The sequence below is a fragment of the Pseudorasbora parva genome, chromosome 22, assembly GCF_024679245.1.
Source record: "Pseudorasbora parva isolate DD20220531a chromosome 22, ASM2467924v1, whole genome shotgun sequence".
Taxonomy (NCBI): domain Eukaryota; kingdom Metazoa; phylum Chordata; class Actinopteri; order Cypriniformes; family Gobionidae; genus Pseudorasbora; species Pseudorasbora parva.
The window spans coordinates 36,922,734-36,936,033 of NC_090193.1; the positions used below are offsets into that span (position 1 = coordinate 36,922,734).

The window sequence follows — 13,300 nt, forward strand, 5'->3', positions numbered from 1 at the left end:
TAAATGCCCCACCTCTAAAAGCTCCTCTTGATTTCTTCTAAAAAACACCATCATATAGAAAGAAATAGAGTCTCTGGATCGCCCCTCCTCCTTTACATCCCTCCCTCTCTCTTCCTCTGTTCTGCGTTTTCCTCACTTACTCAGTCACTCAGTCAGAGGAACATCAGAACAGACAGCTTCTCCGACACCCAGCTGTCGGACGCTGCTTCATTTCACCACACACCAGCTCTGGGTGCAAACTCAGAAGGGGTGTTTGGGAAATTGAAAGGCGTCCTAACAGGGCCAACAAGGACTCCATCATCAGAGAGGTACGGACGCTTCACATTCTACATGAGGGTGTTTTGTGTTGGAACTGAACGGAAGAGTTTTTCTGTAGTTTACAGGTGGAGATATGTGCCGAGATGATGCTGTTTGTAAAAGGACTTTATTAATGCTTCACTGATTTAGCATATCAATAATTGAGTCATTGTTTAGAGTAACGCAGATTCTTTTCTTTTCTGTGCTTCTTTCCGTTTTTTCTTGACTAGATTGTTTGATTAAAGGCATTGCTGCATGTGACTCCATTGCTAAGCCAATCCTTTACTCACACAGCTCATTTTCCTAAGATGAGCTGCACTCACAAGTGCTTCCCATGAAAAATGCAAATTGCATGCATGACAGTTAAAAGGAAGTAAGTGTGACATGCTATACTTCATTTAAAACTATTTTAGACCGAGTGTATCTATACTACATTTTCAGTTTTTCAGTTTTAATTTTGGAATGGAATATTTGCACTTTAAAAATGGTTACTCTTTATTTTAAGGTGTCATTGTTACAGTGTAAATATATATTTAAGAACATGTTCTTAATATAGGGTTTGGTTGAGGGTTAGTTGCATGTAATTACACATATTTACTGTTATTATTATGGTTAGTACATATGTAACAAAGTCACTTGACCTTTGACCTGCAGAAAAGCTATTGTTTGGCATATGTAGGCAACCCAATTTATTGATATGGGCAGATGTTTAGGAAAGGCAATATACACAAAGTGTAATATTATATAAATATATACATCAAAAATATGCAAAAAATGAACAAAAAAATTTGAATTCTAATTATTTATCACATATAGTAGTTTCATGCAAATAGTTTCTATAGTGTGTACATACACACACTGTCAGGAGATATGTATATGTGCATTTATCAGTATGGATTATTAAAAATTCAAAAGCACACATACCATGTTTGCTTTGTGCATACTAGCTGAGAGCTTTAAAACACAATAGAAAAGCAATGAGACAGTTTTCTATGATTGTTGCTTCGCCTTCAGACATCAAAATGAGTCAGGAAATTAAAATTTTTGTAGGAAATTTATCAGCACTTTCCAGCTTCCAAGACACTGAATAAGTGCTGACGCTGACATGAAGCAAAAACTCATTTCTAAAAACATACATTTTATGATGGGGTTGAAGACACCCCAGGAACGGTTCACATTTACCCTAGTTTGGATCTAGCCATCATTAAAAATTAACCATGAACAAAGCTGTTGCTCTTTCTGAGTGCATTATGACAATTATATAACGATTAATAGATCAACTACATTAACTTTTTATCAGCTACATTAACTGCCTGTGTTTTGCTTGCCTAATGTCTTCAAGTCAATTTACTTTCTTAATATGCATTCTTGGTCCTCTTGCTGACGAGTATGACTGCAGGTTATTTAAAAGAAAAGAAAAAACATGCACCTCTGTTTTAGCTGATGTCAGTGCGCGCAGAACATCTGTTGTGGCAAATGCGCGCGCATTCATAATTGCATCATTCTGATGTGTAAGGCACACTTTTCACAATCTAATCAATCGATGCATTAAATCAACCGCCTCACAATCTTTGTACTGAATGTATCGTGTAAATGCATGTAATCGTGATAAGAAAGACTGGAAAAATCATTGAAATTCATGGGTCAAAATGTGTATTTCTGTTCATTGTTTATAAATCCCATGTAGTCCTAATTCTCAGTGAGCCTCTTATTCAGTAGCTACACAGCTTCCACATTAAAATCGTTGTTTCTTTGGAGGAAAAAGTCGAAAACAGGATGCACTGATGCTCCACCTGTGGCTGTCCCTCTCTGCGCTCAGACGCGCGTTCATGCGCAATTACGCGCGCACTCGGCCCTCTCCACAGACACTTCAATGCTCTATTCCACAGCTCCAAGAATGGGAAAATCAGAGAGCCAAATGGATATCATGGAGAAAAGCACTAAACCGAGGAAACATCGCTGGACTGTGGTGGAGATCGGGCTGTCTGTCATTGTTCTTCTGATGAGCTGCGCTCTGGCCGGACTCATAGTGCTCTACACTTCAGCTCTGAGAGGTGGGAAACATTTAATAATGCTACTCAAAACACCCGAGAAAGACAGCAAACATGTTCACGGTCTTTGTAATATAGTTAGATATATCCCGCATCCGTTTATTTTTAGCCCACGTGGAGCAACTCTGCAACCTTTATTTTGAAGAACTTTCTAGAAAACCACAATGAAAATTGAAAGTTGAAAATTAATATTAATGAATATTTATATTTTACACAAAATATACACGTTTATTAAAACAAATATAACTTATTTTACTTATTTTATAACATGTTACAATGACCACAATGAAAATTAGTCAAACGATTAATCGCTTTCAAAATAAAAGTATTTACATAAAATATGTGTGTACTGTATATAATTATAATGTATATTTAAATGCACAACTATGCATGTATATATATATATATATACATACACACTTTTATTTTGGATGCAATTAATCAGGATTAATCGCTTGACAGCATTAAATTGTATAAACATACAAATAATATTAAATAAAATATATACAAATAATAATAAATAAAATAACATTATATATGAATTTATTAAAACAATTTGAACTTTAATATAAATATATAATAATAGATAACAAATAATATAAAGTCTATAGTGTTGTCTTATAAGGATGTCTCATACATTTTCTTGCTAAAGTCTCAAAATAAGATCTTGCATTTTCTTTTTATATTTCAGAGCGTTTTAACATAAATGAGTCTTCAAAAGGTAAAGTATGCTGTTAAGTTTATCATAAATATTACAGTTTGGCAGATTTTATCCATACCGTTACAGTATTAATTTTAGTTTTGCCCTGCCATAAAATCTGTATAATCACTCCTTATAATATTATTGCACATAGTATACATGCTATGGTGTATATACTACACATATGCACAGTGTCAGGTTTACAAAATGTATTTCTCATGGCAAACTTTTGGTTAGTGAGCGAACGATAGATTTATTTCAATAAATTGCATTATATTATTCCTAGCATGCAGTGTTAAGCTTAAGCATTCAGTAATAAGCTGGACTTTTGAGTGGATTATGTTATGTGTTCTCAGTCAGACATTAACCTCAATCGTGTTGTTTGTCAAATCCCAACACAACAGGGCTGAAATACCGATCAAAAGCTGACAGCAAAGTCTGTACAACCCCACAGTGTGTCACGGCCGGTAATGTCTGAAAGCTCTCCCTTTGCATACCATCTCCAAACGTATATATTCTAGATCTGATATGATTTCTTGGCTCATGTCTATGATACAGCGGCCCGACTGCTCCAGAACATGGACCCCAGCGTGGAGCCGTGCCAGAACTTCTATCAGTACGCATGCGGAGGCTGGATCGAGCGGCACGTCATTCCTGAGACCAGCACTCTCCACAGCGTATTTAACATCCTGAGAGACGAGCTGGAGATTGTGCTCAAGGGTCTGTCAACTTCACACAACCACCATGAGTGTTACAGGTGCGCGTAGATTTCTTTTAAACAGTTTCGTCTTCATTATCTCACAGGAGTTCTGGAGATGGAGAGTAAGGATGACAGAGAGGCCTTCAAGAAAGCCAAAACGCTCTACAGCTCATGCATGAACGAGAGTGAGTACACAACATTAAAACACATGATCCGCGCATACTCTATATGATTTACCACTGCACATAAAAATAGGATTTCACAAATAATCATTGAGAAATGAAGTGCAACACAAAACATGCTCCAATAAACTCATTTTTACATGCATGCAATCGCATAAAGCATTGCAAATGACACAATGGAGTTTCACGACATTCTCATTTGTATGCGTTTGTATATTTTCCAATAAACTTAATGATCTTATTTTATACTTTAAATCAATGTCCTTTACATTGCATTGCCAGTTTTGATCCTTCTACACTTTTAGCAATGCTTCATGTCAGAGGTTTTCTACTGGTTTGGCAAAAAACCACATTTTTCCATGGTCATTAAGCTGTGACCCAATTTTTTAGGAATCTGACCTAATTCATATATATATAGCCATAAAAAATATGGTCACACTTTAGATTAGGGTCTAATTCTCACTATTAACTACAAATTTTGCCTCAATTAACTGCTTATTAATAGTTAGTAAGGTAGTTGTTAAGTTTAGGTATTGGGTAGGATTAATGGATGTAGAATATAATCCTGCAGAATAAGGCATTCATATGTGCTTTATTAGTGATAATTATAAATCATATTAATATGCACGCTAATAAGCAACTTAATATTGAGAATTGGACCCTAAACAAAAGTGTTACCGAAAATTATAATAAATGTGTTTATAAAAAAACGAATCAAATTTATTTCATAAAAATGACATGTGTACCGTCCTACTTCACTAAACATGCAAATAAATTGACTAATACTGATGAATAAATGGTATAAAGGCATAATTATAAGTATAAATAGCAGTCCCAAACTAGTTTTTGTTATACAATAAAGTTAGTCGGTTAATGAGCCAACGCAGTCATTTAAAAATATACAAAATAACACAACGTCCAAAAAAACTTACGGAAACAAGTTACCATAAACGGTAAAAACACAACACTAACATGACTTGTTAAAGGCACAATATGTACGATTTTTGAATTAAAATATTCCAAAAAACATGAGAACAATGTTATATATTTTATTGACGTGTGTACTCCAAGAATGTTTCAATCCAGAGAAATAAGCTATTTTAACCAGCAGTGTCTGTGTGTCGCCTATCAATGACATCATACCTGCTTTATCCTTGATTTTATATTTTTTTATTTAGTAGAAACCAATGAAACACCAAAGACGCTTTAATATACGATGTGTTTTATTAGACGGCGAGCAACTGTTTGGATCATTCATCGACAGAAACGAATCATTGTTCTACAACTCAACACAGTTAGTCTTGTTGTTTAACCTGGTTTTCTTGATTTACCGCGAGTATCGAGTACCATGCCTAATAGGATCGAGCTCACTACAGTGCAACAAGTGTCTCATAGCAGCCACCGAGCCAACACACAGATTACGCCTGTTTCACACCACAAGCGTGAGCAGCGCGTGAGCAGCACTTCAGCGTAACTACACCGTGACTGCAGCTGCAGACGCGCGAGAGTATTCACACTGGAAGCGTCACAGCAGCGGCTCCCACAATGATAGAGCCTATTCCTGTCTGAGTATTAAATACTAAACTAAAATAAATTATTATATTTTCTGGCTAGTTTACTTTACTTTTTATAATACTTTCACCCAAACTGAATAATTAAAACAAGTTTAAATGGGTAAATCTTCTACAGATGATTTTTATTCTTCGTTTTCTTTAATGACGTACTCCAGTTATTGTTAAAACACACCACATGTGCTTCTTGTGTGCATTTTGAGCGCTTTTGTGATATTATATTTATTTTGTCCATCAGAAGTGTGCTTTCGCTTTACACCGTGACTGCAGCTGCAGACCGAGAGCCTTTACCTGTCTGAATATTAGGCTAAATACTAAACTAAACGAAAGTGTGTTATATTTTCTGGCTAGTTTACTGTATTTTTTATAATCATAACCATACTTTCACCCAAACTGAATGATCAAAACAAGTTTAAATTGCTAAAATCTTCCACAGATATTTTTTATTCTTCGTTTTCTTCTCTGACATACTCCGGTTATTGTTCAAATACACTACACGTGCTTCCTGTGTGCATTTTAGGCACTTTTTGTGTGAAATCACATTTATTTTCTCCTTTAAAAGTGTGCTTTCACTTTAATTGAGCGTCAGGAGCGTCAGCAGCGCAGCAAAAATAGGCTCGCAGCCGAAACCCCCGCTTCACTGCTGCTCACGCGACGCTCCTGCTTGACGCTCACGCGCTGCTCCTGCTCCCGGTGTGAATGCACTCATTGATTAACATGGGCGCCGAAAAAAATACGCGCTGCTCACGCGCCGCTCACGCTTGCGGTGTGAAACAGGCGTAAGAATTATAAAATCACTTTTAACACATTTGGTAATTTCTAGTGCTGGGCAATCGATTAATCACGTTCGTCAATACGCATGTGTCAAGTGGTCAAGGGCAGAGGTGGACAGTAACTAAGTACATTTACTTGAGTACTGTACTTAAGTACACTTTTTGAGTATCTGTACTTTACTGGAGTATAATTTTTTCTGGAAACTTATGACTTTTACTTCACTACATTTGAAAGACAAATATCGTACTTTTTACTCCACTACTTTTCTATCTAGGTCGAAAGTCGTTTCTGTAGCAGGAGGATGATTTTTTCCTTCTTTAAAAGGTTTTTTGTTGTTGTTGTTTCAGACAGTCTGTCAGGAATCACTCTTATAGGGTCATATACATTTTCCCAACTTTTTTTGAACACTGATCAGTTCATAGCAAAATGGAAGAAGACGGTTCTTAGGCACAAGTGTGTGCACCCATAGCCATGCTTTGAAAGTATGTTTCAGTTTTTTAAAAAAATCAAGATTAGTTTAATTGGCATACACTTGGTAAATGTCTTATAAAATATTAACAATATAAACATCTGGGAGAAAGAGAAGAGTTGGGAGAATATCAGATGTGTATCAGTGTATTGGATCCGTGCATTCGGCCTTAAAGTGACAGCAGCTTTGTAAAGAGCTTTGTAACTTATATACAAGTATTTAAATGAGTTTAAGTTAGTCGTATGCTAGTATGTCGGATGGAGCATCACTGAATGGCTTAAACCATGATGACAGTGTGAATTTATACAACAATAATAAAATAATGCATTGGCATAAAAAAGGATATTTACTTTTGATACTTAAGTACTTTTGAAAACAAATACTTCTGTACTTTTACTTGAGTAAAAATCTGTTTTTACAACTTTCACTTGTAACGGAGTAATATTTGACCAGTAGTACTTTTACTCAAGTAATAGAGTTGTGTACTTTGTCCACCTCTGGTCAAGGGTTACTTGCGTAAAGCAATCCGCTAGAAGTTAGTTATTTTAGTCCATAAAGTTTTAAATATGGATATATTTTTTTACACAAATGTGCCACTTCGCTTCAGAAGGCCTTTATTAAACCCCGGAGCCGTGTGGAGCAGTTATATGATAGATAGATGCACTTTTATGGACTTCATAAATGAGACAACAATTCACTGCCATTATAAAGCTTGGAAGGGCCAGGACATTTTTAAATTTTTAATAAGTCACATACACCTGGAATGACTTGAGGGCGAGTAAATCATGGGGTACACTTTTGGTTGAACTATCTCTTCAATGTTGCTGTGAGGGTGTTTCTATGGAAGCTTATTTTCAAAAAGGAAATAGCGAATTTTTATCTCTGACTTTTATTCTGACTTTATATCATGCAAGTCTGATTTCATAACTAGCAATTGTATGTTTATATCTCGCAATGTAAAGATTTAAACACAATTGTGAGATAAAAAGTCAATATTTTAAAATGTTTTCATTCTGTGGTGGAAACAAGCTTCCATATGTTTCTAATATCATCTATTGGAGTGATGGTAAAAATTACATCTTCTCACTGCTGTTATCAATCTCTCTCTTTTTTTCCTCTTTTTGAAAGTTGTGGAATTTAATTTTGTGCTATTTGAGCAAATTTGAACACGCACTTTTGACTTTCTTTATGTAGTCTCTCTACTTCACCGCTATAAAAGTTTACCCAACTATGACGACTTGTGAACCCGGAAATGTGAAAAGGGTCAACTGCGCTTGATTTTGTTTCTTTGACCCAGTTGAGAAACACAGCTTTATGTTCAGTTCAAATGGCTTTGTATGAATCATTGTAATGTTATATTTGATCTCAAAGCTGGTTACTCTCAGGGTTATTATAGTACAACTACTATAATATTATTTTTTGTTAATTGAAATCATAGGTGTAATTTACGGGTGGGACGGGTGGGACATGTCCCCACCCCTTTTTTTAAAACATCTCGCTTCACGGATGAACCTTATTGTTTAGATGCAATAATTAAACGAGATCTATATCAATAAATGAACAATTTAATTGATTTCCGGACATCTTAATACAAATTTTTCTGCAATTGTTATTGTACATATTTTACATCTGATATAACATTGTATCAGCAATGCAACCCTCCTTAATACGCCATATGGTGCATATCATATGCACGCGAAAAACTGCGTATGCACGCCAAAGCTCATTTTGACGTGCGCCCCTCATACGTCAAAATGAGCTTTGGCGTGCATACGCAGTTTTTCGCATGCATATGATACGCAATTTATGTCCCACCCACTTTTTAAAACAAAGTTACGCCACTGATTGAAATAAAGTTGGAATAAAATATAAATCTTAACCAAGTTTGTCTCATCTCTCTGCTTCCCCCTGCAGTTCTGATAGAGCAGCGCGACTCGCAGCCTCTTCTCAGGCTCATTGACAGTATTGGCGACTGGCCCGTGGCCTCCGAGGTCTGGAACGGCACATCAGGTACTGGAGATAGCGCAGGCTGTCTCTAATTCACTCTCGCAGAGAATGCCAGCATCTTGGGCTTATCTAAATGGGATAAATGCAACCACTCTAGCAGTCCTGTCGCTGGGTGTTGATAAGGAGCTAGACTGATGGAAAAGTCCAGTGGTTTCACAGAGCAGTGTCCATCCTGCTCATCTGTCGTGTGTAGTGAGAGATGAAGAGGTGAGAGGATGAGACAGTGACCCGTCGTGATGATTGGCACTCAGGCTCATTACTGACCTTGAGAGAGGGCAGAATAATTAAACGTAATAGAAGAAAATCGCTGGAATAGAATCGACATATGCAGACATCAACCCAAACACACACTCTGGCCTATTCTGACAGATTTATTATGTGTCTTTAAAGCAACGGGCAGGTAATTAATGCTAGTTTTAATGCCATTGGAGACATTTAACCATAACTGGCCTTTGGAAAACCAGCCTGTAATTATGTTTTATTGCATCTACTAGTATGCGTCTGATTGTGCAAATAAAGGGCAATTTGGTACACTGGGTTTTATGGGTCATTTTTAAAATAGTTTCTTCCTAGAATTGTGAATAGAACAGAAATTGACCAGTGATGATGTGCGATGCACCCATAGAGTATCATTTGTGGTTAATGTCATTGGAACAGCTTTCGCAACCTATTTTTACTTGAATTTTGTGATGCATTTCTAGGTGAAACAAAAAAATATATAGGACCTGATTGGGAATAAAGTGGATTGTGAAATGGAGAATGGAGTCACAAATGAGAAAGCTGGCTGAAAAGTAACGTCATTTCAGAGTAAAATTAATTTTTGGTAACATTTTAGATTAGGGTCCAATTCTCACTATTAACAAACTATTATTAACTATGACTTTTTGCCTCAATTAACTGCTATTTACTGCTTATTAATAGTTAGTAAGGTAGTTGTTAAGTTTAGGTATTGGGTCGTTTAAGGGATGTAGAATATGATCATGCAGTATAAAGTATAAATATGTTCTTTATAATCGCCAATATCCTAGTCATATGCATGCTAATAAGTAACTAGTTAATAGTGAGAATTGAACCCTATACTAGTAACCAGTTTTTTTCTTCTGGAAAACATGCACTGATCAAGCACATGCAAGAAACATGTTTTTAGAAATATGATTTCATGTTGCAAGGTCCCTTAAAATGCTTTTACAAATGCAGTTTTGTTTCCTGTTTTGATTTATTTCCTACTGAAAACGAAATTCGAGGCAGGACATATCGAGTGGATTGTTCTTTTTAATAATGATAATAATAATGCGTTCGATTTATATAGCGCTTTTCAAGGCACTCAAAGCGCTTTACATAGAAGGGGGAATCTCCTCAACCACCACCAATGTGCCGCATCCACCTGGATGATGCGACGGCAGCCATATTGCACCAGAACGCTCACCACACACCAGCTTATGGTGGAGAGGAGACCGCGTGATTAAGCCAATCAGGATATGGGGATTATTAGGAGGCCATGATGGACAGGGGCCAATGGGCAAATTTGATCAGGATGCCGGGGTTACACCCCTACTCTTTTTCCGAAAGATATCCTGGGATTTTTTATGACGACAGAGAGTCAGGACCTCAGTTTAACGTCTCATCCGAAAGACGGTGCTCTTTGTCAGTATAGTGTCCCCATCACTATACTGGGGTGTTAGGACCCACACAGACCACAGGGTGAGCGCCCCCTGCTGGCCTCACTAACACCTCTACCAGCAGCTACCTGGTTTTCCCAGTTGGTCTCCCATCCAGGTACTGGCCAGGCTCAGCCCTGCTTAGCTTCAGTGGGAAACCAGTCTTGGGCTGCAGGGTGATATGGCTGCTGGTTATGTTTATGTTATGTTTTTTAGACAAATATGCATTTGATCTTAGCATTTATTTTGCTTGTCCAAGTATTACATCAACAATTAATTTCACTGCATTATCAAAAGACTTATGAGGCTATAAATTTAATATAAAACAATGCAGCATGGAAAAGAATGGGCTTTTTTAACTTGACATGCCTCTTGAAATTCAGTGTTTATGTGCGATACTCTGGACAAGCTTTGAGATGCAGCTCTAGTGCTTATACTGTACATGTAGGAGGAAAAAAAACTATTAAAAAGCAATAAAGTTCAAAATGCATTCAACTATATTGAAGTAATAATGCATTGACAAGTGAGTCATTTCTTGATCCAGTTGCTATATTGACGGATTTAGGACTGGCAACAACTGTTTTTGGATGATTCATAAGAATCGACTCGTTGAATCAAATCGGACACATTGTGAACGCAGATTATGCTGTATGTTTGCCAGCACTAGCTTTTACACTGAATTCCCCATTATAATCTTAGGTTGTGGAGGTGGGTGTGGTCTAAAGGAATGCAAACAATCAGGTAGCAGATTCAATGAGGTGCGGGAAAATCTGGATCAGAACGCTGTGCAAAACAAAGCTGTGCATGAACTGCAATGCACAAAAATATCAAATACAAGTTATGCGCACCAATGAACTTGTTGATTGCATTTGAGAACCTATATTTTTCCATATTTCTGAAATGTCACAAACACAGCACCGTTCTCACATTTTGAAAACCGCCGATAATAGAGTAGGAACTAAACATAATAAACGTGTATCTGAGCAAAATTTATTTTGGGGGCACGCTTATGTAGTTCACTCTAAAAACCGCTGGGTTAAGAACAATCCAAGTTGGGTTGAAAATGGACAAACCCAGAAATTGGGTTGTTTGAATGGGTCCATTCACTGGGTTCAAACAACCCAATTTCTGGGTTTGTCCATTTTCAACCCAACTTGGGTTGTTTTTAACCCAGCAGTGTTGTAAAGCATATAGATTGCTTCAAAGCAAACAGACATGGACTAAAAGCCACCAAACTTTGATCTTACAGAGCAAGCGTGGAGCCTGGAGGACACACTGGCTGTTCTGAACGCTCGTTACAATAAGAAGGCCGTGCTTGAGATGTTTGTGTGGCCAGATGATCGCGACTCCAGCCGCTACATTATCCATGTAAGGTTTTGAACATACTGTGTTTACATTTATGTATGACTAGCAAAAATACCATAGGACTACTACCATGGTTTTGGACATGCATGATGGTACGTCCATATTTTCTAGACATGGTACGATGGTAGTACCGTTGTATTCCTTAAAGTAATACAGATTTCAGACATGTATATGGTCACAGTCACGAAAGTGTAAGTCTCGACAGGAAGATGCGAAAGGGTAGCCTGACAAGCCAGACCCACATCAAGATGTTTGGTCTGGAAACTCACCATAGACAGGGCTCAATCCGAGGGGCGGGATAAACGGTTGTCTTTCAAACTCCCTCTGCACGCGATAGGATAGCGGTACACCAACCGGAGCAACGACGGTGAAGGGGAGCTCTCTGACTGATTAAACATTCGCCGTATCCGGTCGGCTAAACTCCGAACACATCTTCCCTTTTTAAGAATGACTTCAGTGCCGCTCTTTGTTCTTTTCTCAGAGGAAAGCTTAACTCCAAGTCTTCCGGAGGCGCGGGCAGAGCTGATTCGAAAGACCGCCGCCGTTCGCCAGTTTCTGTGTTTACTAGAAGACTTTGTAGTTTGTAATTGTTACTAGAAGCACGCAAACGCAACTCGGCCGTCGTCATTATGGCCCCGCCCGCCGACTCTTTAGCCTACCTACACGATGTGATTGGGCCGTCCAGATTCTGAGGAATACAGCTCAGATAGGAATTGAGAGTTGCTAGACCACACTTGCGGGCAAATTAAATTTGCTGCCGCTAGGGTGCGTCTAGATTTCTAGGCTAGCGAAAGGGAGCTCAGTTTGTTATTTGCAAAGTGCGCACTCAGAAAGTCACATCTCAGAAAGAGCGCAAATAATAAACTGAGCTCTCTTTCACGTCTTCTTGCACTTGAGTGGACAAATTCACACAAAAATGATGTTAAAAAAAAGTGAGCATCCTAGTAAACATAGTCGGATCCGTGCATTCGCTCTTAAAGTGACAGCAAACTAATATTCCTGCTGCTGTCTGTGTCTTTAATGTTAATCACACAAGAATGAAGAAAATATCACTCTCTGCTCTTAACTGGATAAAATGTGTAACTTTAATAAGAATTAATAAATAAGGATGCTTACTTTTAACAGTGACAACAGTGCAATTTTATTTTGCAATTTGCATTTGCTTACCTTATGTAAATTCGATAGCTTACCTTATTACCTTTCTGAACCTGAAAACTACTGAAAAACCTGAAAATCACTGTTTGTTTTATTTAAGTCCTCGCTATATTGTATTTGTCTGTCATCGGCCATTGGCAGGTGTGGCCCTGTGTATATGGTAATACCATATATTTTTGGATGTGTGTACAAAAATACCATGTTTATCATGGTACTACCACAGTCTTTTGGACATGTATGATGGTGCTTCTATAGTTTTTCTGAATAAGTACCTATATGCAATACCATGATTTTGGACATATTTAAAGAGTAGTATATACCAGTGGTTTTCAAACCTGTCCTGGAGGTACCACAGCCCTGCACATTTTGGA

At 37.5% G+C, this 13,300-nt stretch overlaps 1 protein-coding gene and 1 pseudogene across 1 annotated transcript in view; one reads left to right on the forward strand and one right to left on the reverse strand.

The window, feature by feature from the left end:
• The first annotated feature begins 157 nt into the window (after window positions 1–157).
• mmel1 (membrane metallo-endopeptidase-like 1) overlaps window positions 158–13,300 on the forward strand; it is a 33,501-nt gene continuing 20,358 nt past the window's right edge. The window contains exons 1-8 of the mRNA XM_067431387.1: window positions 158–308; window positions 2,187–2,351; window positions 3,040–3,069; window positions 3,453–3,515; window positions 3,607–3,768; window positions 3,853–3,933; window positions 8,659–8,754; window positions 11,659–11,777. Coding sequence (XP_067287488.1) covers window positions 2,195–2,351; window positions 3,040–3,069; window positions 3,453–3,515; window positions 3,607–3,768; window positions 3,853–3,933; window positions 8,659–8,754; window positions 11,659–11,777 — 708 coding nt within the window. The 5' untranslated portion in view covers window positions 158–308; window positions 2,187–2,194. The remainder of the gene's footprint in view (window positions 309–2,186; window positions 2,352–3,039; window positions 3,070–3,452; window positions 3,516–3,606; window positions 3,769–3,852; window positions 3,934–8,658; window positions 8,755–11,658; window positions 11,778–13,300) is intronic.
• LOC137059037 (5S ribosomal RNA) lies at window positions 10,486–10,602 on the reverse strand (annotated as a pseudogene).